Below are 27,521 nucleotides of genomic sequence, written 5' to 3' on the forward strand. Positions count from 1 at the left end.
TTCAAGTTCCTGCTCCAATTTGATCTTTTAATTATTTATACAAAGTGGAACAGCTTCAACTTGTAACTTGAAATTTGATGGAGCATCCCCATGCCACAAAGGTGTATTTTAGTGGTCTGGTGAAAACGGAATGGGTATGTCAGAGTTATAATAGTGGTTTAAAACTATATTTGCATAGTCACACAATTTTGTAATGCAATCTCTTAACAGTCTTCTCTGTGCAAATGGATGTAGTTTAGAAAAGCTCATAAGCAGTGCTGTGCCTTTTTCAGTGATGTCTGAGGAAGGAGGCAAATGTTCTAAGGTTGTGTAAAACTATTTCCTTCTATCAGTTTTATTAGTTTATGTTTTAGTTTCAGTGAATGTCCCCTTGTTCTTGTATTATGAGATTTATCTTCTCTGTTCTATTAATTATTTTGTATATCCTCACCCCTTATTTATATCCTTGTTGAACTAAACAGTTCCTGTCTTTTCAATCTTTCTTTATAAGGAAATATTTCCAAACAGCTAATCATTTTCATCACTCATCTCTGGGCCTCTTCAATGTCACCTGTATCTTTTTGGGGAGAATCCCTTAGAAATGAACATAGTTTTCCCAGTGGGGATAGGCCATAAGTCTATGTTATAATATTTTCCAATGTTGTTTTCTATCTCATTCTTTATACATCTTATTTTGTGCAAAACTAAGAAAGTATTTAAATATTTGTGCTGAATTCTTACAATTGTAAATATGCTTTTGCCTTACAGGGTACACCAGCAAGTCGTGTAAGATACAAAGTAGATGTCATCCAGTTCCCTTACAGTGCTAGCATTTTTGATGTAGAGGAAAATTCAGGACGTGTAGTAACCCGAGTAAATCTTAATGAAGAGCCCAGTACGATATTTAAGGTATGAATATCAGCAGGCATATGCATATATATTAATACAAAGATGAAATATGACAAATGTTATTTCATTTATACCTTTGGTTTTATATTATGTATTATTTCAAATTTAACCAGTTTTCATTTGTGATTGAAGAAAATGTAGTTTGAATTAAAACCTTGTTTCCTCTTTTCTAAATATTATAGGGCTTACTGTTCTGGAGATAGTATTTTTGGTTTTGTTTCTTTAAATAAAACTATATCTATAATTAGTACAAAATTTATCCTCAGGGCCACAAATGGCCTACTAGCACTATATTTTCCTGTCATATAGGAGAGAGAGACTCCAAGCCCTCATTGTTTGCTTTCAGATTAGCAGAAACTATGAGAGCTGTGAATAATCTGTGCAGTTTCTGGGGGGAAAAGATTAAGAATGATCTCTCTCAGGTCTGTTAATGAGCAGTGTTGCTCGATGCCGACAGACAGACAAAGCCTCATCCAATTAGGCATAGTGGTTGTGACGTGGTAGTTTTGAATGAATGGGAGAATGGATCTTCAAGGCAAATAAGAACCACCTAAATTCTCCCCTACCATACACTCTATCCAACCCATTGACTTCAGTAGAGGCATATAGAGTGCAAGTCAGGGCAAGTTTGATTCCAGATGTGTCTGAGAATTCTCTTAAAGGGGCAGAGATGGGGAAGAGAAGCCTTCTCTCTGAAACTTGTGTAAGAGGTCGTACTGTGTATCTGTCTATGTATTTGTCTTGTATAAAGCCTATCAAAAAGCGTAATTAGAATGAAAAAGCTGTTTCTATTAATTGTCCCATGGTGGTAAGAAATTCAGCATAAAGTTTTGATGAAACTTTGATGGGATCTTCAGTTTATTAAAGACATACTCTAAAAAAATTGCTGGCAAAGAATAATTTGACTAAGAATTATGTTTTTTGTGGTATTGTTTTTATCATACCTGAAGACGGAGGCTCAAATATAGAACAATTAGTGTTTTTCATTTGATTTGTTGGGTTATAATAGCTCTTTCTTAATCACACTTTTTCCTAGCTGAAAATGACGAAATGTCAATGGGAGAAAAATGTATACATTCATCTTGTGATGATTGGGGTATTTTTGATGTCTAATTTCCTGATGTGGAAAATACCGTCTATCAAAATATCCTTAAGTCATGTTTTTCCCTTCCTTTTGTTTATATATTTTTGAAACTAGGATAGAAGAGTTGTTTGTTTATTTTTAAATGTAATGAAATAAACCTGACCGGTCACTGTTTCAGATTTCTGACATGAATAATGTTGCATTCTGTGGATTAATCTGACAACATGAAAAATTTCTCATTTGCTTTTGAGTCAATACCTGGATAAAATTTTCCAGAGGGGGAATTATTTTGTGCTCACATTAGTATTAATATGACATAGGCTTTCTATCGCCCCTCTATGCTTCCCATAAATTCTTCATTAAGTAGCCAAATTCTGAAGTCCAGCTACACAACTGGACACATGGCTGCTACATTCCTACATACGTTGTCTCTGCACTGACCCTACTGATTCTGCGAAGAGATGGGCCTCATGCAGAAGGGGGATAGAAGGGCTGTGCTGGAGTGAGGTGCAGAGTAACTCAAGAGTGGTGAATTCTTGAAATAAAACTGGGGTGTAGGCTGTCCTGTCATTTTCTGTCTCAGTAGTCTGGTTGTTGTCCTCTTACTAGTTGACAGCTGTGCTTCAAACCTCTCATCTTTGAGTGAGAATAGATGATCCTATTTACCAGCAACCTGGTTTGTCTCAGCTACGGAATCTAGGATTGAATAGGGATGGACACCAAATAAGCAATAAAACATGGACAGAAACAAGAATAAGCAAAGTACCCTTACTATCTAAGGAGATCTTTCTAATTTATTATTCTAGCACAGTGGAGGTCTGGTGTGACAGGGCTCGCCCTGCTGCTTGTAGCGCATTACTTGTTCTTTGGATATAGGACTTCAATTTTGAATTCTGTTTCCTTTCAGCTGCACTGAATCCACAGTTTGTTGAAAATTTGGAAATCTATATTTCTCAATCTGAAAAGCTTTTTTGAGGGAATTATTTAATGTTAAAAAGCACTATGGTACAGCAGGTTAAGTAATGTTCAGATTGCAGGAAGAGGGCAATCTATAATCAGAGAAAACTGAAAATCCTTATTACAAAATAGCATTAAAATGTATATAGGTTCCCAAAGTCAGGCTGGCTTGCCAACATTTAATGTGCCATTTTGAATCATGAGACAGCCTTGCTCTTGGGGGATAACATCCATAAGTTGGGGAGCTGAAAAAATGGACAATATGTAATAGCCTATTATCAGGCATAGGGCTGCAGAATCTCCAAAATGAGGATTTGTAAAATTGGGATTTACCTGTTATGGCAGAAGAGCAGAAATGGTTTCAACCTTATCTTTGGTTTGATGAAACACTATATTAAGGAAATCCACTGGATAGTTTAAAGAATGTACGTTGGGCTGTCACTGTATTTTGGAGCCTGTATTTTGTATAAGAGAATATGTTGTTCAAGTTTGCAACATATTTTTGTTTAAAGATTTCCTGAACTTTGCATGATCAGTTAAGCCTATAGTTGGTTATTGTTGTCTTTTTTACCTGTATATTATGTCCCTATGTTATTTCATGATAGCATCTGTTTTGCATTTTTTAAAAATTGATATCCGATTTGTGAGCTCCTGAAAATGTAAAAGTACCGTGGATAGAAATTGACATAAAATATTTCTATCCACATTAAATGAGTGACTTTTGTTTTGTTTATAGCTAGTGGTCATTGCATATGATGATGGTGATCCTGTGAAGTTCAATACCACCACTGTAGAAATTGCTGTATTGCAACCCTCTGTAATTCCACGGTTTACCCAGGATGAATACAGGTATAGTGTGTTTCATTTCCATCACTAGTACTTCTCCTGATACATTTGAAACAGCTGCTCTTTGAACTCCTATCTTATGTATGCTAGTGATTATTACAGTGTGCTCCTAATGCCACTCTGAGATGCTTCCTGCACAGTCCTAAATTTATCACTGTAAATTATTACAAAAATGTACTAATTTGTAATGATACGAGAGGCTAACAATGTAGTTATTTCATTTTCAGTCTCATGTTATTGAATGTTATACCTCTTGACAATTGGTTGGACCCAGGCTTAGAAAGACTGACCATATTTACTGATTATGCTGGTGTAATGAAACTTTTATTACATCGGTGTGGCAGTTTAGACCAATTTTTTTCAAGTGACTAATTATTTGTAGCGCCTCAATTTTTGTGTGCACAAGATGAGACACATTAAAGGGGACTGATTTTCAGAAAGTGTTGACTACCATGAGCAGAAGAAACTAATTTGGCTGGAGTTACACAAAGGGGAGAATACCACCTCTGCCTGAACATATCCACCTCTTTGTGAATGCACTGCCAAGAAGAGGGGGAAAATGTCACAGTGGAAGTCTGTGCCTAAGTCAGTGCTAGTAGAAGCATCATTAACTGTGGCATTGTTAACCTGCAACTCCTTGGGAAGGGGGAAAGAGTTGGGAGGGGTGTGCCTGCACATATACAAGCGTAGGGTGACTGGGAGGGAAATAGGGTGGAGGAGCTGCACAGACAACATCACCGTACATAAGTTCTGGATATGGATCTCTTTATCTGTAGATCCTGGAGATGCATACGTTTAGGAGGCTGTGCGGCATGCCTTCTTCACAGACCTCCAAATCCTTCCCTCTAGGAGGAACAGTTTGAAGGAATTTTCTTGAGGTGAACTTCTCAGAGTTCCCTGGCTCCCTTTAATCCTCTCTCCTGTATAAATCTGCAGGAAGGTATAATTTAGCGAAGAATTTCCAAATTTCATTGTCTGTCTTACTGGAGCAGATGTGCAAAGAATAAAAGGCATCCGACTGAAGAAATATACTTCTGTTATTCTGTTGCTCAACACTGTGTTTTACCTTGTGGTGATCATTCTGGAGTACAGGATACTGCCTTGTTTCACACTGCTATGCTTGTTGTTGAGGTAGGAGAAGCAGTCCTGCTCCTATCTATTCCCATGGCCATAGCAATCACAAAATGGAACTCTCTTACTAAAAATTGGTTGCATCATACTCTCATTAGTTCTGTATGTGGCACATACCTCTAAACACAAAGATTTCACCTTCTGCATTGATATGGGACTCAGCTGCTACTGCAGCACAGCGCCCCCAAGGTCTGTGGTCAGTGCTGAGGGAGGTTATGGAAACTGGGAAGGCCGCAATGAAGAGTTGACTTGCCTGGGAGGGATGTAAGTCTCCCTCTTCTGTCCCATAACCATACCTGTGCTATACTACCTTTCCTGTATTGCCTCAAGCAGGGCTACTACAGACGTGAGGATTATGCCTCAACATGGCTCCTGTAGAGTCACACTGTGTGGGATCCATGTTGAGGGGAAAGATTCTCTGAATCAGAGTCACTGTGGAATTACAAGGGGGAATCCTTGTGAAGATTTAAAAACAAACTAACTTTCTCACAACTTTTAACCCAGGCAGGGATAATTTAGCCCCAAACTATGAAAAGTTTAAAATAAAACATAAAAGTAAATAAATTAATGGAGATGTCCCATCTCCTAGAACTGGAAGGGACCTTGAAAGGTCATTGAGTCCAGCCCCCTGCCTTCACTAGCAGGACCAAGTACTGATTTTGCCCCAGGTGCCTAATTGACCCCCTCAAGGATTGAACTCACAACTCTGGGTTTAGCAGGCCAATGCTCAAACCACTGAGCTATCCCTCCCCCCAACAAGCATTTGAGCAAAAACAAACAAACAAAAAGGCAATGATATCTGGTGATAAATAACTGTGCTTCAGGCACCAACAATTCATATTGACTGATGGAAGGTCCAGCCAACTGTCACATCAACAGAGTTTGAGACTAGAGCATCTAAAATAATATACAAATGTTTATCTTTTTCCAGTCTCATCTAGATAGGATAGCAAAACATGCTGCAACCTACTTCTCTAGATTACCCAGGGTATTATTGGTCAGTACAATCTTGTCACAGCCTCCATTTTGACTTATAAAACGTCTCCACAGATCCTGGGTATTAGCAGGCAATATCCACTGGAAAAGTTCAAGGATTGAAAATGGCACAGTTGAAACCGTGATTATTTGGAAGGTTGTTCCCATTAAGAGCACAGTTCCCATGGTTTGCCTAGAATGAAGGATAGTTTGTGTGAAGCTTAGTCTTAACCCCTTTTTGAAAATGTTAATCAAAGGTGCAATCAAAGTCTCCAGGTATGCAAACTTTAGCTGTACTCTAATCTGGATAATTTTCATCCAGCCTGTATACACCATTCATATTGCACTATTGAGTCCCGATCCTGACTGAGGCCTTTTGGGTGTTTCCATAATACAATAATAATACAAATAATAATAATCAAAAGAGTGACAGGTAAGCAAACTTAATTTTACAATCTAATAATTTAATAAAGATCAAACCAATTTTCTTGAAAATTAGTAATCAACAAATACTTATGACTTTGGACTGCTTAATTTGCAACATTTGATTATGGAACAAATATTTACAGCTAATTTATACCTTCTTGAAAATGAGGGATTCATATTTACAGAAAACTGCATTAGGAGCCCTATATTTGTAGAGATTTATAACCTAGCTGTAAATATTTACTTCAGAATGAAATGTAGTGAACTAATCAGTCTGAGGTCATCGATATTTTTTGTTTACTAATTTCAGGTTTTATTAAGTTGTTAGAGTATATAATGAAGTATGCTAGCCTGTGAGCCTTTAGATTTACTACTATTATTATTGTTTGTTTATATTATGGAAATGCCCAAAACATAGACATGAGCCAAGTTACAAGGTGGTGTAAATCAGTGTAGTAGTATTAACTTCAGTGCAGCTATACTGAAGTACACTAGCTTAGAAATTGTAAATAGATTAGGCAAATAACAATAATGAGCATTTTATTACCATAGCTGAAAATGGAATCAATATTTCTGAAACCAATAGTTTTTTTGAAGCAAGGTAATAAGCTACAAAATAAATTTGCAAAAATCTAACAGAAGGGGATGATGAGGAAAGATTACATTTTGAGGATTTACATTTTAAAACAGCAATATGAAATTCAAAGGAATAGTATAAAAATTCAAATTGGTGGTTTAAGCAGAAAGTTTTCCTTTTAGAGATCTTATTTCTGCTGTCTTTCGTATTTTTCATTTAAGAAAACATCTCACTAAATTTACAAAGTGTAGTCAGATGGACTATAAACTGTAACAGAAGCTAGATCGTTGTGTAAAATTAATACTGTTTTCCTTCTTTCATGTTAATTTCAAATGGATGGATATTCGTGCTGAATCTAAAAAACCTCTATAGTAGAGGTAGACATATTTTATTACTTACCTTTATGATGAAAAGAATAGGTTATAGCTCTTATAGTTGTGTAGAAAATCTTCTGGTGAAGTACTATTGTAGAATCGAAGAAGGGTATATAAAAGCAAGTGTATTAACTGCCTCATCAGTGCCCACTGGCTCTGAAGCCTAATGATAATTATATTGTGAGCATTGTTAACTATTTCACTGATTATCATTTTAATACAAACATTCAATGATTATGGAAAGATTATGGGATTGTGGGCAGATCTCGGTTAGTTTTCCATCACCTTTTTCCAGTCCTTGATTAATCCAGCATTCTGTTTTGTTTATAAATTTACATTTTAGGAGAGCTGTGCAAACCTTTGCCACTGAAACCCCAAACAGGTGAAACTCAATATAAAAATGAAACTAGAATTCTTAGGAGGCCAGCCTGAGATTTTCCTTTGTCTCAAAACCGGGTTGGTTTGAGGCTACTTCTTCCCCTGAAATTTCCTCTTGTATGCTTCACGTGTCGGTTTAAATTTTTTCAGTAATCTGTTTATATTGCTCATAATTTCCATCGTCCTTCCTGACCATATAGGGGAAGGCATCCAGGACCTTGTCCATCAGTAAGGGAGACAGATACCGTTCCATGTCCCCAGCAGCCACCAAGTTCAATTCAACCAACTCATCTCAAAAGCACTCAAAATACATTGTCACCCCCACCTGTGGTTTTAGGTAAAAATTTAAGGTACATCTATGCTGCAACCTCTGGTAGCGGCATGTAGAGTATTCGTAGTTACACTCCTCAGTGAAAAGCAGGCTGCATCCACACTGCGGTGTGTAGCTACAGAAAGCAGCAAAAGAATCCAGAAATGGCAAGGCAGAGGGGAAAGGCTCCAGCAGCAGCGAGGCAGTGGACACTACACTGGTAAAAAGAGCAGTGTAGATGGGAGAACCATTGCTTGGCATGTAGAGAGCTGTGGAGGGCAGCAGTTCTCAACCTTTTTCTTTCTGAGGCCCCCCCGACATGCCATAAAAACTTCATGGCCTACCTGTGTCACAACAACGACTTTTCTGCATATAAAAGCCAGGGGTGGCGTTAGGGGATAGCAAGCAGGACAATTGGCAGGAGCCCCATACCACAGGGGGAACTGTGAAGCTAAGTTACTCAGGCTTCTGCTTCAGTCCTGGGTGCCAGGGCTTAGGGCCCCCCCAGGCTTCATTCCCATGCGGTGGGGCTTCGTCTTTCTGCTCTGGGTCCCAGCGAGTCTAACACTGGTCCTGCTTGGCGGACCCCCTGAAACCTGCTCGTGGCCCCTGAAGGGGCCCCAGGCCCCTGGTTGAGAACCACTGGTGTAGGTTATATGCCTTAAGGGTTCAGGTGTGTCTTCACTCACTAAGCAGTACCTCACCATCTACCCTGCTATTTATACCCTGGCTAGGGGTGCATGCAGGTTATCTCCTCTACATGCTGCCATAAAGAGTGTTCAGTATAGATGTGCCTTTAGAATCTAGGCTGCTTGAGGAGCTAGGTATGGTGTCTGTCCCCACTTTCCGAATAGGTTTGGAGTATTATTTTCTCATTCCAGTGTCGTTTCTCCTGGTCTGCATGCTGCTTTTCCTCCAGCTCCAACTTTCCCCCTGCCCATGTTGCAGCTTTTCCCTTTAAATCTGCCACTCCAGGCTTTGCTGCCCTAAGGAACTGAGTCTGGACAATGCCTTGCTCTGGTTGCTGCACACGTGCCAATTATTGTAGCACTTGAACTAACAGTGGATTGCTTAGCTTTTGGGGTCTGTCCCCTTGCCTCTGCATATCTCCATGACTGCTTTTTAGGGAGCTGTGCATAACTCATTTTCTCTAACTTTTCTTTCCTTGTCTCTTCCCAGAAATAACAAACCATTTTCCCTTTTGCTTTACCTTTGCAAATGTTTGTATCGGGGGTAGCTGCGTTAGTCCGTATCCACAAAAACAACAAGGAGTCTGGTGGCACCAAATAAATCTGTTAGTCTTTAAGGTGCCACTGGACTCCTTGTTGTTTTTGTTTTTACTGCTGTCTGTGACTTACTGCAAATTACCACTGTCACAGTTAGAATCCCACCACAAGTGCCACCATTGTCATTGGTACAAGGTAAACTATTATCTTATACCCCTTTTAGTCTATCTCATGTGCACACCTCAGGTGACAGGCTTGGCTTCCTGCACCGCACTCTGGGTGAAAACAGGTGTCCACCCACTCTTAGACTGGATCTCTGGGGTTCAGCCCTTGGCTTCCTAACCATGTTAACACAGGTCCAACTCTGTTTTGGCACCTGTAAGACTTTCCCTATGGACACCATACATTTTCAGTGATACAGAAACACTGGCTTCAAAACAAAGCATTATTTATTCACTCCTAAAGTACAAACTGCATAGAGCAAAGAGGAAAAACAATAAAAAGCCTTCACATATGAGTATTCTCAATCTCTGGCAGGAAGAAACAGACCGTCCCTGCTGTAGTTTCTCCCTCTCTGTGTATTTTCCAGCTTGTCAGCTTTTCATTGACACCCAGGGCAGTCTCTGGCTTAACCCCCACCCTTTCTAAGCCACAAAGTCCTCTAGTTGGGTACATTATTGGGTACATCTACAAAACAAAAACACCGCAGCAGTGATTTTCAGAGCCTTGGTCAACTGACTTGGGCTTGCACTATGAAGCTAAAAATAGCAGTGTAGATGCTCCCACTCAGACTGGAGCCTGGGCTCTGTGACCCAGCAAGGGAGGAGGGTCTCAGAACTCGGGCTCCAGCCCAAGTGGGAACATCTACACTGCTATTTTTAGCCCTATTACCACAAACCACATGAATTAAAGTGAGCTGACCTGGGCTCTGAGATTCGCTGTTGCAAGGGGGTTTCTGCAGTGTAGACATACCATTAGTGTTAATAGATTCATAGATTCCAAAACCAGAAGGGACTGTTGTGATCACCTGGTCTGACATCCTGTATATAATACAGGATATTGAATTTCACCAAAATAATTTCTATACCATCTCTTTTAGAAAAACATCCAATCTTGATTTTAAAATTGCCAGTGACAGAGAATCCTCCACAACTCTTGGTAAATGGTTAATTATCCTCACTGTTAAAAATGGACACCTTATTTCGAGTCTGAATTTATCTAGCTTCAGTTTCCATCCATTGGATCATGTTATATCTTTCTCTGCTACAGAGAAGAGCCCATTATTAAATATTTGTTTCCCATGTAGGTACTTAAAGACTTTAATCAAGTCACCCCTTAACCGTCTTAATTTAAGTTAAATTAAATAGATCTAGTTCCTATCACTATAAGGCATGTTTTCTAATCCTTTCATCATTCTTGTGGCACTTCTCTGAACCCTCCTATTTATCAGTATCCTTTTTGAACTACAGACACCAGAACTGGACACAGTATTCCAGCAATGATTGCAACAGTGCCAAATACAGAGGTCACATAACCTCTCTACTCCATACTCAAGATTCCTTCGTTTATGCACCCAAAGATCACATTAGCCCTTTTGGTCACAGTATCACACTAAATGCCCATGTTCAGCTGAGTATCCACCCCCCATCCTAAATCTTTTTCAGAGTCACTGCTTCCTAGCATAGAGTCCCCCATCCTGTAAGTATGACTTACATTCTTTGTTCCTAGATGTATACATTTACATTTAGCCATATTAAAATGGATATTGTTTGACTGCACCCAATTTACCAACCAGTTCAGATTGTTCTCTCTCAGTGACCTGTCCTCTTCATTATTTACTGTTCCCCTAATTTTTGTCTCATCTGCAGACTTTATCAGTGAAGATTTTATGTTTTCTTCAAGGTCATTAATAAAAATCTTATAGTGTCAGGACAAGAACCGACCCTGTGGGACCCCACTAGAAATACATCTTCTCAAAGACGATTTTCCATTTCCATTTTGAGGCCTCTCGGTTAGCCAACTTTTAATCCATTTAATATGTGTCTTGTTAGTATTATGAGGTTCTAGTTTTTTAATCAAAATGTGTGGTTCCAAATCAAATGCCTTAAAGAAGTCTAAGTATATTACATCAACACAATTACCTTTATCTAACTTGTACTCTCATCCAAAAGAGGTATTTTCCATAAAGCCATGTTGATTGGCATTAATTATATTACGCTCCTTTAATTCTTTATTAGTGAAATCCTGTATCAGTAGATCCATCATCTTGCCCGGGATCAATGTCAGACTGTCAAGCCTATAATTACCCAGACCATTCTGTTTACCCTTTTAAAATATTGACACAATACCTAGGCCATTGTTTTACCTTTCTGTGCTTGGTTCCTCTAACAATCTGTTATGGTCTGTCTCCATAGAAGTAACGGATCATAAGCACACACAGAGGTATGCACCATGCTCATAAAAATAGATACTTCACAGTTTGTAACAAGTATATGAATTTCTTTGATTCTGACATATTCTGAAAGACTCCTCTAACTATATAGTACTGCATATTTATCTCACTGAACTTTGGAAGCCATATAAACTTTCAGTCCCCCTAAAAGAGGGAATAGAAAATCTGTAGTTTTTTAATTAATGGATCACAGCATGACAAAATTGTGAACTCCAGATGTGAAATGAGCCTCAGAAAGAGATTATTAAATTGGTATTTTTAGCAAACCTATCTTCTGTGATTACTTATATTTTTTAGAAGGTAAAACTTTACAATATTTTGGATTGTTTGTTAATTAATAAATATCAGTTCCTCCTCACAACTAGAATAGCATAGCTAATAGTGATGTGCTGCTATAGCAGAAAAGAAAATGCTAACTGAAAGCAGCAGTTATTGGCTCCTAGTTGTTGCCTTTGGGCACATTAAACAGATTGTTCAGACTTTTCATAGTTAAAAAAAAAAAGGAAAATACTAGAATCTTTTAGTCTGCTTTAGAGTCATAAAATATGCCCTCATATCTCATTTTTAAATATGGGTCCACTTGTGAGGAATGTGAAGTTTGGTTCCGGTTTATTAGGGATTTTTTCCCCCCTCGCAAGATATATGAAGATCAGAATTTCAGGCTGTTGAAAGTGATGTAGATGTAGCATGGCATGTTTTTCCTCAACTAGTAATAATACTGTTCAGTGTGAACATTTCTACTGTATAAAAATGATATTTCATGACAGGCAGGATTTTCTTTCTTCTTTTCTTTGCCATTAAAAGGTGTAATGTTTTCCACTTGAAGGTAATGTTTTCTATTTGACTAGATTTGTCAACACCATAGGCAGATCTAATCCAACCAAAGTGCTGTAAGATTTCACTGAATATGCAGACACAGAACAAAATTATGGAAATATATTAAGAAGTCACCTGAAAGTACTATTGTAGCATTTTTCAAAACACAGGAGTTCACTGCTGCTAATGCGCACATGATCGAGTTTTTACTTTGTCTCAGTGAGGAGCTGATGTGCAGCTCTCCTCAGGGGAGTTTTTTTTTTCTTTCAAAACATGACTGACAATGGGGAAAAACAGAGAAATATAACAGGATTGTTACCAATTGCTCTGTCGCAGTGGCCAGACAGAAAAGATTCTGTGTTCTTGTGATCCCTGGGTTCAGCAAGACCCAGCCAGCTGCAAAATCCTGTGATATAGGTATCCTTCCACTTCTTACAAATGTGCAGGCTCTCCATAAACTTCTTCAGAGTCAGCAAAAGTGAAATGTTACATGTTGGCCTTTTTCCAACTCCATTGCCGCCATGATGGGAGTCCTAAGTCACCTTAGACATCCCTGCTCCTGATTCTATTTTCCTTTATGGGATCCAGACCTCAACAAGGATTTCAGAGAAGCTAGTCATTGCAGCCACTGTCTCAACCCTCTTCTACAGAGGTCAATCCCACTTTAAATATTTGAGCAAGAACTATTTCAGCCCATCAAGCAAGTGCCCTTCTCTTGTGCTAAGAAGCCTGACAGGCCTTCCTCTTCTGACATGTGCTTAAAGGTGAAAAGGAAATTGAAGCATATTCTCTCTAAGGTTTTGTAACAAGAGTAGGCATCATCTTTCTTTTTCAAAGTCAAATACTGAACCCAAGGACACCAGCCTGAGGGAGCTTAGCACAGAGGACACGGGGCATTTAATCATAGCAGTGCTCATGATCTTAATTTTTTCTGAGAATTCTATATTTCCAGCTATCATAAAAAAGAGGGCTTGGGGTTTTTCTGACCCTCAGAAAAAATAAAAAGTTTTTCCATGTATTTCCAGTTTTAAAGAAAGGATATTTGAAGACCTGATAGCAGATGTTGCTTCATTAGTATTTAATACAATACATAAATTCCTGATAGTAGATATTTCTTCATTAGTATTTAATACAATACATACATTCCTTTAAAATAAAAAGAATATCTGGGATCCTTATTCTCATCCATTCCATTATTGCAGAATACGTTAATAAACTTAATTTCCTCAGAAGATGTGGGTTTTATTAAACCAGGAAAATGGAAACAGTCTTAAAGATGATGTTTGATAGAGAGGCAAGAAGGTTGGCAGCATCTTTACATACATCTTTTTTTCATCAGAATATTTATCATTTGGTTGAGGGATATTGAGAAGGCTTCTCTTCACATAAGATCATTTCAAAACAGATTCAAGAGCAATTGAATTGTGACATTCTAGCCAATTCTACTTTGGGCATTTTCAAGATTTGTCTATACATAAAAATGGGCAGTCAAGTGGTAGCACACAAAACACGCTCTATTGCTATTATCTGTGTGCCACCAATGTTCAGAAAACAAGGCTTCTCTCCTCACCATTCTGGGAGACAGGTGATAAAGCAATAACAGATTTTTTTGACTGAGGTGTGTATTTACCCTCTAGTATAGATAGATTCCCAAACTCAATCCCATTCAGCTCAATTTTCCTGGCTCAGGATGCTGTAATCAATGTCACAAAGGCAGAGATGACACTCAGGATGTCTCCACCCCCAATAAATCAAATTCTGACTTCTTTGGCTTGCCTCAGACTGAGAAAACATAATATCAGACAAATGGAGTCTGCCTATAGGTTCAAATGGTGGTTGTTTAGAATTTGCTTCATTTCCCTCAAACTCAAAAATGTTTTTACCTTATTTCTTGGCTCTCTAAATAAAGATGTTGTAAACAACTGTATCGAACACCCTTGTATATTTGTGCGACCCTTCTTGTCCCTTCAGATCAACCAGGCGTTTTCTCTGTTGTTTGTTTCTAGAGCTGAAGTAATCAGGAGTCTTCATTCTTAGATCTCAAATGGCTAAACTTCTTTCTAGAGTACAAGAAATTAAAGATGTAATCTGTTCTCTCTGTAATATCAGCTGTACAGCAGGGAGAATATTTAGTTTTCATATATCTACAAGATGTGTTTCACCATTAACCTATTGCAGTTCTCTTCAGAAATACCTCGGTTTCAAGACCAACAACCAGTCTTTACAACATACAGCCCTCCTTTTCAGTGTGACTATGGCTTATGGATTTTTTAAGGATTCTAAGGATTGCCCATCACGAAGAAGAGGTTAATAGTCTGACTTATTTACATGACTGGCTAGAGAAAGCTGAATCTCTTTAGAGACCTATCATAAATTCTCCATTGTGCGCTGGAACCCTGTTAGGCTCTGAGAACTCACTTCATAACTCAGGAGGACTGCATGCATTTGTCTTAAAAAAGGCTTCAGAAAATACTCTCTAACAACCAGCTCTCAGCCTAGTCTATCTGCCATGCAAGTCCCTTTTTGCCCCTTGGGTTTATAACTTTCTTCAATATAGTGCCTAGAGTTTGCTGTACAACAGATACCACCTGTCTTCTCTATTTATGCAATGGAACAGAAAATTTCACTTTCTAAAATGAGGAAATATCTGGTCTCATGTACTCTATCCATTTCCCTCCTTAGGTGAATTATACTGTCAGATCCTGATTAGACCATTACAGTGACAGAAACCAGACTCTTCAGATGGGGAAACTATGTGACCTAGATGTTTGTGCAGGACAAGTGGTTCTACAGAAAGAATCACCTTCATAGTAAAATGCACTGGAAATCTAAAAGTTCACCTAGATTTCTACTATTCAAACCTTAGATTTTGCCAAATCCCATTCTAGTCCATTCAGCCAATGCTGCAACAGTGATTTACCTCAGCATTCAGTGGGAGACAAGTGTCCAGTGAACAGTAACTATCCTAAAATTAACCCAAAAAAATCTGTAGGTCTTAAAGCAAATCAGCGTAACCAGGGAATTCATGATGACAGCAGACAGTATATATTCAACCAGATATATGTTCCACCATATATCATCAGAATAAATTTTCAGCCTACAAATATCTATTCAGATTTGCAGAATGTCCAAAAGTAGACTTTTCCCCTCCAATCCACAACTTCAAAGTACTTCATTTGTGCAGCAACTACAAGGATAGATATATTCTCTATTCTTTGGAATTACAATCTTTTGAAATACTCCATCTTTTCCTCCTTATTACCCAGAAAATGAAGACACAAAATTAAACTGATTTTTCTATAGCTTCACCTTGATTACAGAGGAACTGTTTTGTGGACTTTAACTGTAACTGAGCCCTGGCCTCCTCCTTGCACAGACATCCTATTATTTCAGAAATCAAGTCACCATGACCATCTCAGCAACCTGTCCCTGCCTCCTATTGCTCCAGCTTGGCCTGAGGTGCCAAAAGCTACTTGACTCAGTTATCCCCACTGTTTTCAAGCCATGAAAACAAGTCATTAAATAGTTTTGATAACCTCCTTCTGATGGTGTCTAATTTTGGTCCCTAATTCTAATTTTCTTAAATTTATCCAGTGCATCATAAAGTAAAATTTGTCTTTTAGTATATTCAAGGGTGAGGCAACTATATATTTAGTGCTAATGGAGGATCTAGTGACTCCCTGTGGAGTCTCTTCCTTTAGTAATGCAGTTGGGAGCAACAGAAGAAGGCTCCCAAAGCATCATCTCTGACTTGATTTGCTCAGCTATCTTTGAACCATACCTTCAAGAAGTGGTCCCTGATCCCTTGCAGTAAAAGCCCATGATATAGGGGATGATTCCTGAACAGAAAATAATGTCAAAGTGGCCACTCAAAAGTCTATTCACTGTTTTACATTAACAGTTAGACACTACTGCCTCAAGGGGTGCAGCTTTTGGCAGATATTGCCTATGGGCTGTAATTCAGTAAACCATTTTTTTTAAGTCAAGGGTGTTTTTTGCATCCCTAATTCTATTCACTGGTACTGCTATTTAGAATGTACTGTTGCTGCACCAGAGAGTCATTTTCTCCTCCTTGTAAAATGAGAGAGTAGCTCCAGTTATCCATACAGCCACCCAGTTAGTCTTGTTCTGTGTTACTGATATTTGATATTAACAAGGGCTATTAGTGTTAATCCTGTGTGCACTAGTAGCAGTGACCTCCTTTGAGACAAAAGGTTCTTCTTTCTTCTATCTGTTGGACTGTCACCACCTATGGAGAAAGGAGGCTCTATTAGTATGGACTAATGAAGCTGCTTTTATAGAAACCCATTTTACATATAGTGAAGAAAGTCTGCACAGTCACTGCAGCAGCTATTAATATCACACACTTTTGTACCGGAAGAGTATTAAACAAAAGCTTAGCAGCTGTGGAACGCTTAATTCCTGCACTCATTTTCTTGCCTGAATCTTAATCACAAGAGAAAAATGTACCACAAAGTATAAATGGGATTCATGAACTATAACTTCCTGCAGAGCATTGAAGCTGGCTAGTTAAGTGCCATTTGACCATATTTTCCAATGGAGGACAGCCTCTCCCTGCCAGAAAAAACAAATGCCATTATTATTCCCATTTATAGGGGCAACCCTACATTTCTTACTCAGATTGAACCAACATTGACTTCAGTGGGAGTTTGGCTAGAGGAAGGCATGCAGATCAGGCCCTTGCCATTAGAACCATTAACACTTTGAACCGTTGGCTATTGTTTAGTTACTGGAAAATGAGAATAAGTGTTTAATAATTTTTTATTTCTAAAAGCATAATAACAAAATGCAATGTGCTGCCAGCCAATGATAAATACCACATTGTAGATTTTAATGTGTACTAAAAAGAGAACTGCTTCAGCAAGTATGAAGCTCTGATGTTGCTAGTAGATAATTAGATGGTTAACAGGCTAGAAGAGAAGATCAGTTTAACAGTTGAAGTGTGTTTGTTTGCTCATTTTTTACTTGTTTAATAATGCTATGTCTTTGTTTTGTTTATTTAACTATTTCATATGTTTCTATTTTGTTTTCTTTGTTAATGAAAATGTTTTCCCATGAAATACTACGGTGAAATGATTTACCTAATTTTTTTTATCAGCTAAATCATAAATGATTCTGACTCCAGTCTGATCCTGGGGACATATGTTGCTGTGTTTGGCAGAAGGGCAGGCGGGAGATCATAGCTGAATTACCACTTATATTTGATAGCTAGACCTTAGGGGGGGTTAACTTCATTTTATATATATATAAATATATGATGGAATTTTACAGCTAAGTTAAACTCAGAAAGTATGGATGTGTAATAGTAGCGCAGACACAAGTTTTATAGTAGAGCGTGCTGTGCCACTGCAGTGTCAAATTCTGTCAACTTTCAGTGACCTATTGTAAGGGAGCAAAATCACTCCATTATCGTTGATTTCACAAGAAGAAATGATGGCAGAATTCAATCTGCACAGAAGATCTGAGGAATTATAATATATGAGAAAATCGACAATCATGTTATAATAGCTAACCTTTCAGAAGTTACTTAGGAAAATGTATTTTTCCCTTCTTTTCTTTGGTGGTATTCCTGACAAAAATATCAAAGTCCTAAGTAATAATGTCAGCACTTAGCTTTGATTTAGAAATGTTGCTGAAATTACACAAACGCATTGTGCCTGATGACATAGAGTTCATCAGAATGAAGTTTGACATTTATCTTAAAAGATAATGGGCTAAGGCAGTGGTTCACTGTAACAATGCCTAAACTCCCTTGTCATCTGGTTTAGAGATAAATACCATGAAAAAGGTCAAAACATTCTGAACTTATCTGAGAACTGAGGCAGAGTGAATGGATGTTTATAGCAGAGAACACTTACTGAACAGACTTTGAATGTAATATTGCATGGGAAAGAGACAGTTTTAATTGGGGAGAAAGTATTCATTTCAGGAAAAACCCTTTGGCTTTTTGGCAATTGGTGTCACTTCAACCTCACAGTTGAGCTAACAACGAACAGCAACATTTGTGGGAGTTTGGCCTGAAAGGCGAGTGGTGGTTTTGTGTTCTAGAGGTGCAATCTTGATTTTTCGGGGATTTGTTCCAAGTGTGCAGCTTGATCTGGTGCTTGCTGATATCCCTTAATGAGAGGATAGTGCTGATCTTACTTGGCTAGGTTTAAAAGCCAGTCAGTAGTGAATGTTGGAGCAGTGAACACTTAGCAGCTAACAACAGAATTTCAGTGGGAGTTTGTAGGTGGGAGTTTGTGGGGATTTATTTCCTCTCTTTTTCTCTAGGAGTAGGGACTCAGAAAACAAGATAATGATGGCTACTAAGGCAGAACTAGAAGTGAACCGAGAAGGAGAGGAGACAAAGAAGATGGTTGGATGCAGAAGCTGCAGGATGTGCATTATCCTTGAGTGGATATCTGATGGAAACTACTTATGCATGAAATGTCATCTCATAGAACTCATGGGAAAGAAGATCCAAGGATTAGAGATTCAGCTGGGAAATCCATACTAAGAAGAATCAACAGGCCTGGCACCAGATCAGATCCAGAGAATAGAAGAGTATGCTGTCTGCCAGGAGCAAGGATATGAGATGTGGACGTGAGGTTGAAAAGGATCCTGATAAGGTTAGGGAAAAAATCCACTGACTGTGCTACATATTGGGATTAATGATGCTGCTAGATTCCCACTGGAATGGATCAAGGACAATTGTGTGAGACTTAAAGAAGAGGAAGGGACATTCCTGGTCCATGGAGAAGGAGGGGCCAAAGCAAGACAATATAATGAAGATCAACAGATGACTCAAGGATTGGTGCTATGAGGAAGGTTTTGGGATAATAGATTATTGGGAGGCATTCACAGAAGGAAGACTCTTCTCAACAGATGGACTCTATTTGCATATTAACCTTCTGGGATCAAGACTGGCATGATAGATAAAAAGGGCTTTAAACCAGGAAATGAGGGGAGAAGACTGAGAGAGTCAGATAATCTCCACATTCTGCTTCAATACAAAGAAGAAGGAAAAACAGCTAAACAAAGATATAGTACGGGATAAGGGAACACCAGAAGGTGAAAATATGGATGGCAACAAGATAGAAAGTGTAAATATTCACTGAAGTAGTAGTCAGGTAGATTTTACAGTTGGTCCAACAGCTATACCTAATCTAGCTTCAGAGAAAACTGTATGAGGTCTGAAGGAAATAATTGAGATGCTTGTATATGAATGCAAGCAGTCTGGGAAATAAAATGGAGAAACTGTAACTATTGATGCAGGAGATCAAACTGGATATTGTAGGGATTACAGGATCGTGGTGTAAGAGCAGTCATGACTGGGATACAGATATTAAAGGGTATGTAGTATTTAGGAGAGAGAGAATAAGAAAGGTAAGGTGGCTGGGTAGCATTGTACTTCAGTGATACAATAAATTGTAAAGTAATAAGAATAGATGGTATGGACAAAACAAAATCGATTTGGGTCTAAATCACTCCGGGGACGCATTGTAAAATTGGTTCTACTGGGATAGTGTTAGGGGTCTGCTGTAGACCCTCAGGGTAGAACTTAGATATGGATAAAGATATTTTTAAATCTTATTATAAATATTGTGTCATAATGTGAGACCATAACTTCCCAGCTATAGCTTGGAGAATAAATGCTACTAATATTGGTAGGACCTGGTTCTTCCTGGATGTGATAGGCTACAGTTTTATTCATCAGATCATCACTGAACCAACAAAGAGACAATACAATTTTAGACTTAGTTTTAGTAAATAATGAGGACATCATGGTCATAGGAAATAGCCTTGGATTAAGCAATCAGGAATTGTTTCAGTTTAAATTTGTGACAGACCCAGACCAGTGGGGTACAGGAGTCTGGTAGAGGGCAAATATACTGGTCACTGGATGAATAGTTTTCTGTTCCCTGAGTGACCAGAGAAGGGGCTGCACTAGAGTAATCAGAAACCTGCTAGAACCAGTTAAGGCAGGCAGGCTAATTAGGACACCTGGAGCCAATTAAGAAGAAGCTGCTAGAATCAATTAAGGCAGGCTAATCAGGGCACCTGGGTTTTAAAAGGAGCTCACTTCAGTTTGTGGTGAGAGTGTGAGGAGCTGGGAGCAAGAGGCGCAAGGAGCTGAGAGTGAGTGAGAGAGTGTGTGCTGCTGGAGGACTGAGGAGCACAAGCGTTATCGGACATCAGGAGGAAGGTCCTGTGGTGAGAATAAGGAAGGTGTTTGGAGGAGGCCATGGGGACGTAGCCCAGGGAGTTGTAACTGTCATGCAGCTGTTACAGGAGGCACTATAGACAGCTGCAGTCCACAGGGCCCTGGGCTGGAACCCGGAGTAGAGGGTGGGCCCAGATTCCCCCCAAATCTCCCAATTGACCTGGACTCTGGGTTCTTCCAGAGGGGAAGGTCTCTGGGCTGTTCCCCAACCCACATAGTGAATCTCTGAGGCAAGAAAATCCGCCAATAAGCTCAGGACCCACCAAGATAGAGGAGGAACTTTGTCACAAATTAAATAGAAGGATAATTCAAACCGATTTGTCAGCTATGTTTATTATTTTCATTTCAAAAGGGCAGACTTTGGGAAATTAAGGGAATTAATTAAAGAAGTCAACTGAACTGAAGAGTTTAGACTTAAATGTGAGGGAAGCTTGGAATTTCTTTAAATTAACTATACAAAAATCTATCTGCTTTCTGTATTCCAGGCAAGGGGAAACAATGTGTAGGGGAAGGTTTCAAACCCAGCTGGATGAATAAATGATTATTAAGAGTAAGCAGAGAGCCTGTAGGGATGGGAAAAAGGATTCATCAGCAAGAAAGCTGAATATTGTAGGCTAGAAAATGTAGGAACAAAGTGAGGATTGCCAAAAATCAAGCTGAATTATCTCTTGGCAAAAAAATTAAAATAAATAACCAGAATATTTTTAGTAATATAAATAAAAAGAGAATAACGAAGGTTGTGCTGAAAGGTGAACTCTAAGAGTGAAGGGAGGTTACTAGTGGAGTTCCTCAAGGATCGATCTTGGGACCAATCTTGTTCATTATTTTTATTAATAATCATGGCATAAAAAGTAGAAGTGTACTAATGAAATTTGCTAATGATACAAAGTTGGGAGCCATCATCAATACGGAAGAGGATTGGAATATTGCACAGGAAGATCAGGATAATGTTGAAGACTCGAATAACAGAAATAGAATGAAATTCAGTAGTACAAATTGGGAGATCATGCACGTAGGGTCTAATAATGAGAATTTCTGCTAGAAGCTGGGAGCTCATCAACTGGAAGTGTGAGAGAAGAGATTTTTGGGAGTTTTGGTTGATCACAGGATGATAATTAATGTTATTGCATAAGGCATTGGTAAGAATTGTATACAATTGTGGTCATTCATGTTCAAGAAAGCTAAATTCAAACTGGAACAGGTGCAGTACAGAGCTACTATGATCGGGGAATGAGAGCCTTTCTCATGTGAGAAGATTGGTAGAGCTTGGCTTGTTTAGCTTATCAAAAAGAAGGCTGAGAAGGGATGATTGCTTTCTGTAAATACCTAAGGGAGGTAAACACCAGGGAAGGTGAAGAGCTATTTAATCTAAAGGTCAATGTTGGCACAAGAACAAACTATATAAATTTGCCATGAACAAATTCAGAATGGAAATTAGAAGAATGTTGCTAACCATCAGAGGAGTGAAGTTCTGGAACAGCCTCTCAATAGGAGTTATGGGACAAACAACTTAATTAGTTTTCAGAGAGACCTGGAGTGGGATTATATGATAGGGTTGCTTGTGATGATATGGGGCAGGGTTCAGCAACCATGAGAGTCTCCATCAGTTTGTCTTATGTTGCTGAAGCCCTGAAGCATGAGATTTCAGTTGATGACTGCAGAGGTTTTGGTCTACTTCCTCTGAAGCATCGGAGATGGCCATGGCTGGAGATGGGACAATGGACAGGATTGGTCAATTATCTGAGGTGGCACCAAGCATTCTTTCTTCCACGTGCCTGGATGGTTAATGCTCACATGCTCAAGGTTTAACTGACACCATATATGGGGTGAGGAAAGAATTTTCCCAAAAATCAGATTGGCACTGACCTTGGTGAAGGTTTGCCTTCCTCTGCAGTATAGGGTCCAGGTCAGTTACCAGGATTATCTGGGTATATCTCACTTAATCAGTTCCCTGCCATCGCAGGGGCCTCAGGCATTAGTGCAACTTGGTCCCTCCTATTCTCTGCCTGTGGCACATAATAGTTTAGGCCAGTGCTTCTCAACCTTTTTGCAGTCTAAGGCACACTCCAATAAAAGATTTGTGCAGCACACCCTCACCTCTGCATGCTAAAATTACGTCTTGTGATCTCATGCATGTACACATGATGAGCCACAGCACAAAATGGAATTTGGTTCTGACATTAATTAAAATAAATGAGCATTTTTTTCTCCTCACGAGTGATTTTTTTCAAAATTCCTGATAGCACACCCGTTCATGCCTGATGGCACGCTGGTTGTGAAACACCGGTTTAGGCTCCTGAGAGTTGTAATACTTTGGTCTGATTTCAGTAGTTGAAGTTACAGTGTAATTGCTGGGTGGCAGTGGTGGTGGTGGCCTGTGATACATGAGAAGTCAGATTACGTGATCTGTTGGTCACTTCTGGCCTTAAACTCTATGAGTTGCATGTGATGGAAGGTGAAAGCTTAAAAACTTGATATATTTTTTTCTCTAAAATTTAATTATGTCCCCTTCTGTTTTTTTCAGTTAACAAAGTTTTGTCTGCAGAACTGAGTGAGCAGGAACTCAATTTAATCTAAATGTAGATGGAAGGAAGCTAAATAGCATCAATTACTACATTTACTGCCTGACTTTTATTTATTTCTATTTTACTATTGCAGTCAGAATATATAAAACCTTCTGCAGCTTATGAAGTTTTTAAAAATCCAAATGCACAGTCAAGAAGTTCACTGTTTGTGTTTGTAGACCTTTTTTCCAACTGACAATTCAAAACAAAATTTGCTTAAGACATTATCAGTTGGCTTATTTTAGTTGAGGCACTGTGATGGTTTGTACAGAATGGATCTTCCAACAGAAGACTACATTAATTCAAGACAGTTTATGTTTTAAATAACCTCTTTCATGAAAACATTATAAAACATTTTTTAGTGAAAAGCAGAATAGATAAGATGATTTGTAGAGATGGGCACAATACATAAAAGCGTGAAGTGCATATTGCATATAAAGAGGAAGTAATATAAACTAAAATATAGCTGACAGTTAAAGTACAAAGGGAAGAGAATTTAGGATCCATTTGAGAGTGATGGGAATGGGACAATGAGGTTGACTTTCTGTTAAAGACATTTTAAACTGGTCAGGCTAAGGATGTTACCTTCATTATGTAGGAGTGATTTAAAAAACCCTGTAAATATGAATGTTCTGAGATAGATAATTAGACTTTTTAAAACCAACACAAAACAACAAAATACAGCAGGCTAAAAATCCATTTGAATGATACAAAACATGCCGACCGCTTATTATTGCACTTTAGAGTTATGCCTAATTTTCAGTTTATTTTTGGTTCTGCTGCTCTTCAGATTAATTCTGGGTCAAATCTTATGCCCATGCTCTTGTGGATAGAAGAATTTCAGGGTAAATTTGAAGTGTGTTAGGTGGGAGACAAATTGAAAAACAGGCTTAGTATCAGGGCCGGCTCTAACTTTTTTGCCACCCCAAGCAAAAAAAAAAAAAAAAAAAAAGGGGGCCTTAACAACCCCCCGCCGAGCTCTGCCCCAGCGAAACAAAAATAACTCCCCCCAGCGCCGCCCCGCCGAAACAAAAAAACAAACCCCGAGTCCCGCCCCGCCAAACCAAAAAAACAAACAAACTCCAAGTACCGCCCTGCTGTAACAACCCCCCCGCGAGTGCCACCCGGCCAAAACAAACAAACAAAAAAACCCCGAGCGCCGCCCTGATAAAAAATAAATAAAAAAAAAAAGAACTCGAGCGCTGCCCCGCCACCCCAAGATTGGCCGTCCCTTACAAGGTGCCGCCCCAAGCACGTGCTTGGTCGGCTGGTGCCTGGAGCCAGCCCTGCTTAGTATCCTCCTAGACCAGAGGTGGGCAAACTACGGTCCACATCCAGCCCACGGGACCCTCCTGCCCGACCCCTGAGCTACTGGCCCAGGAGGCTAGCACCCAGCCCCTCCCCTGCTGTTCTTCCTCCCCCACAGCCTCAGCACGCCGTGCCATCGGTGCAATGCTCTGGGCAGCCTGACCTGGTGCTCTGTGCTGCGCGGTGGTGTGGCTGGCTCCAGCCACAGCTGCGCTGCCAGTCACCGGTGCTTCAGGCAGTGTGGTAAGGGGGCAGGGAGCAGAGGGCGTTGGATAGAGGGCAGGAGAGTTCAGGATGGTGGTCAGGGGGTGGGGGTGTGGATAGGGGTCGGGGCGTTCAGAGGGCAGGGAACGGGGGGGTTGAATGGGTGCAGGGGTCCCAGTGGGCAGTCACGAATGAGAGTAGGGGTTGGATGGGGCAGTCAGGGGCAGGGGTTCTGGGGGCAGTCAGGGAGAAGGGATGGTTGGATGGGGCAGGGGTCCGGGGGGGCGACATTCAGGAATGAGAGGAGGGGTTGGTGGGGGTTCCGGGGACAGGGAGTGGGGAGGGTGGCTGGGACAGGAGTCCTGGGGGGGGTGTTGGAGGGCAAGAAGCAAGGGGGGGGGGAGAGATATGGGGCCGGGGATGGGCCACGCCTGGCTCTTAGGGGAGGCACAGCCTCCCCTAACCGGCCCTCCATACAATTTCCGAAACCCGATGCATCCCTCAGGCCAAAATGTTTGCCCGCCCCTGTCCTAAACAATCTATCACAGAGAAAGAGAAAGAAGACAAAATAAGTGAGTGAGGAAAACTTAGAATTTCACTCTGCCAATTACAAAAAATTAATATAGATGTTATGCCTTAAAGAATTTTGATACCTTGATGAGAGAAGAGCAAGGAGACAGAACATGCAATGGCAAGCCAAATACAGCACCTTAAAAAATATGCATTTTACTGTTTTAAACATCTTCCTGCTAAATATTAAATTTGTTTTAATCCCATTTTTCTTCTAATTTGATCTTTTTTTATTTGGACCAAAAACATTTTACTGAGCTGCCTTTTACTTTCTCAGCAGAACACAATGAAATAAACACTACAAAGGTCCAAATCCTACACATATTCACAGCCTGGGGAACTTAACTGTGGGAGTAAAGAAAAGGACCAAAAGAACCACTCCACAGCCATTATTATGGCTTGTAAGTCATTTTGTTTTTCCCAAATGCCAACCTCGATTTAGTGTAAACTAGAGCAGCTTAAAGGCTGCTCTATTTTTACAACTTGCTGACTCTGTCCCCTCTCCATCGCCCCACACACATACTTCCCAAGGGCTGCTTGACAACAGGAAACAGCCAGATACAGCAGTGTCCTGGCCATTCCCCATTTTACCAATCCACACCAGGGTCCAGTATAGGTGCTGTTGGTGCCTCTGTCAAACTGTCTGGAGTGGCTATTGACCGTGAGTGCCAGCCTCAAGGCAGACTCTCCAGGAATATGGCACAACCCTCAAAATGGTTGTATGTTCTATAAGTAGATTTTTAAAAAACAAAATAACAAATGTGAACTTCTAAAGCACTATAACAGCTTGAACATGGAGTCACAGATAGTCTTCTTGGGCACTCTGGTCTGTCTTGCCAATCAGGCAAACTTCTCTTTGTGATAGATTGTCCCTTACACCAAAAATCTCAATAATATTCAGGTTACTCTTAGTCCCAAAGGGCCAGTAACTTATCCCATGTCAACTGTATTGCAGAACTTAAACTAAAGACAACACCAATCTATAACATCTTATCTAAAGATTTATTAACTAGGAAAAATAAATTGGAGTTGTTTACAAGGCTAAACCAGGTAAAGATACGCATACAAATGAGATAATCTTAGGTTCCAAAAGATGATAGTACTGCTATAATGTGCAAGCTTTATATATCTGTTCGGGATAACCCAGACAAAACAGCTGGGGTTCTTTTGCTTATGCTTAGTGATTCTTGTTTCTTTAGAGTCCAAGCAGGGGAAATAACCTAGTTTCTCCTTGTCAGGGGTTTTTATTCCCTTGTCCCCAGAGTCAAAGCTGATGGAACGAGTTCAGATGCAGGTCTCCTCTTCCTGGAGGCAGTGAAGAATACAATTAACCATGGGGGGCAGGTTGCATAGGGTGGGGGAGGGTGGGCCTCCCCAAACAGCCAGGCGTGGCCCTGCCCCTGCATGCGGCTCCGAGTCCTGTCCTCCAGCGCTCCAGCTGGGGAAGCTGGGGCCGTGCACCGCCCACCTTCCCAGCGCTCTGGAGATGGGGAGGCTGTGGCCACCCATCCTCCCATGCTGGGGGCGCTACAGCCACCTGCCCTCCCATGCTCTGGAGTTGGAGGGGTGTGTGTGGAAGGGCAGGGCCAGGGGTGGGTCTGGGCGCTAGCCTCCCCCAGCTGGCAATTCACACACCACCCATGCAATTAACAAAGTCTTTGTTCTTTGATGTCTCACAATGGCTCATTTGGTTTCAAAGGCATTCTCCTTTGGCAAGACCTAACATCTTCTGTAGGTAGCCAGCATTTGCATTAGAGAAGTCTTTTCTCCTGTTTGAGGAGTTCCTCAGTTACAGAGGTTTACAGTGTAAATACTTAACATAACATCTGTAGCCATGATGTAAAGTTATAAGTGAGATCATTGCATGCAGCATCATACAAGCATTTCATCAGGTCTAAATAGTAAAGACATTTTTACCAACTTAACATCTACTTCAGCAATGCTAACACACCGGTAAACCGAACTGCGTCCAGATGTTTTGCCTGGTTGTTGGGGTTCATTGAGGATTAGGGGCCTTGCCATATGCTGGCACCTGGTCTGGCAGCATCACAAACTATATCATTGACCATACACTATCAGTGGAATTCCTCCACTTCTGTGGCAAGGGAAGGATTTCCCAAGCAGAAATCTATACTTGCCAATTAAACTGGCTTTTAAGGTTGCTTTGTGCCATAGAGTGGCTGTTTGATGGGCTATACTAACCCACAC

At 39.9% G+C, this 27,521-nt stretch overlaps 1 protein-coding gene across 1 annotated transcript in view; it reads left to right on the top strand.

The window, feature by feature from the left end:
• The window catches only part of PCDH15 (protocadherin related 15), a 698,694-nt gene that overhangs the window by 533,687 nt on the left and 137,486 nt on the right, over nucleotides 1-27,521 (top strand). Inside the window, exons 21-22 of the mRNA XM_034775466.1 lie at nucleotides 748-888; nucleotides 3,666-3,778. Of these exons, the coding sequence (XP_034631357.1) occupies nucleotides 748-888; nucleotides 3,666-3,778 (254 nt within the window). The remainder of the gene's footprint in view (nucleotides 1-747; nucleotides 889-3,665; nucleotides 3,779-27,521) is intronic.

Source organism: Trachemys scripta, chromosome 7, assembly GCF_013100865.1.
Source record: "Trachemys scripta elegans isolate TJP31775 chromosome 7, CAS_Tse_1.0, whole genome shotgun sequence".
Classification (NCBI taxonomy): domain Eukaryota; kingdom Metazoa; phylum Chordata; order Testudines; family Emydidae; genus Trachemys; species Trachemys scripta.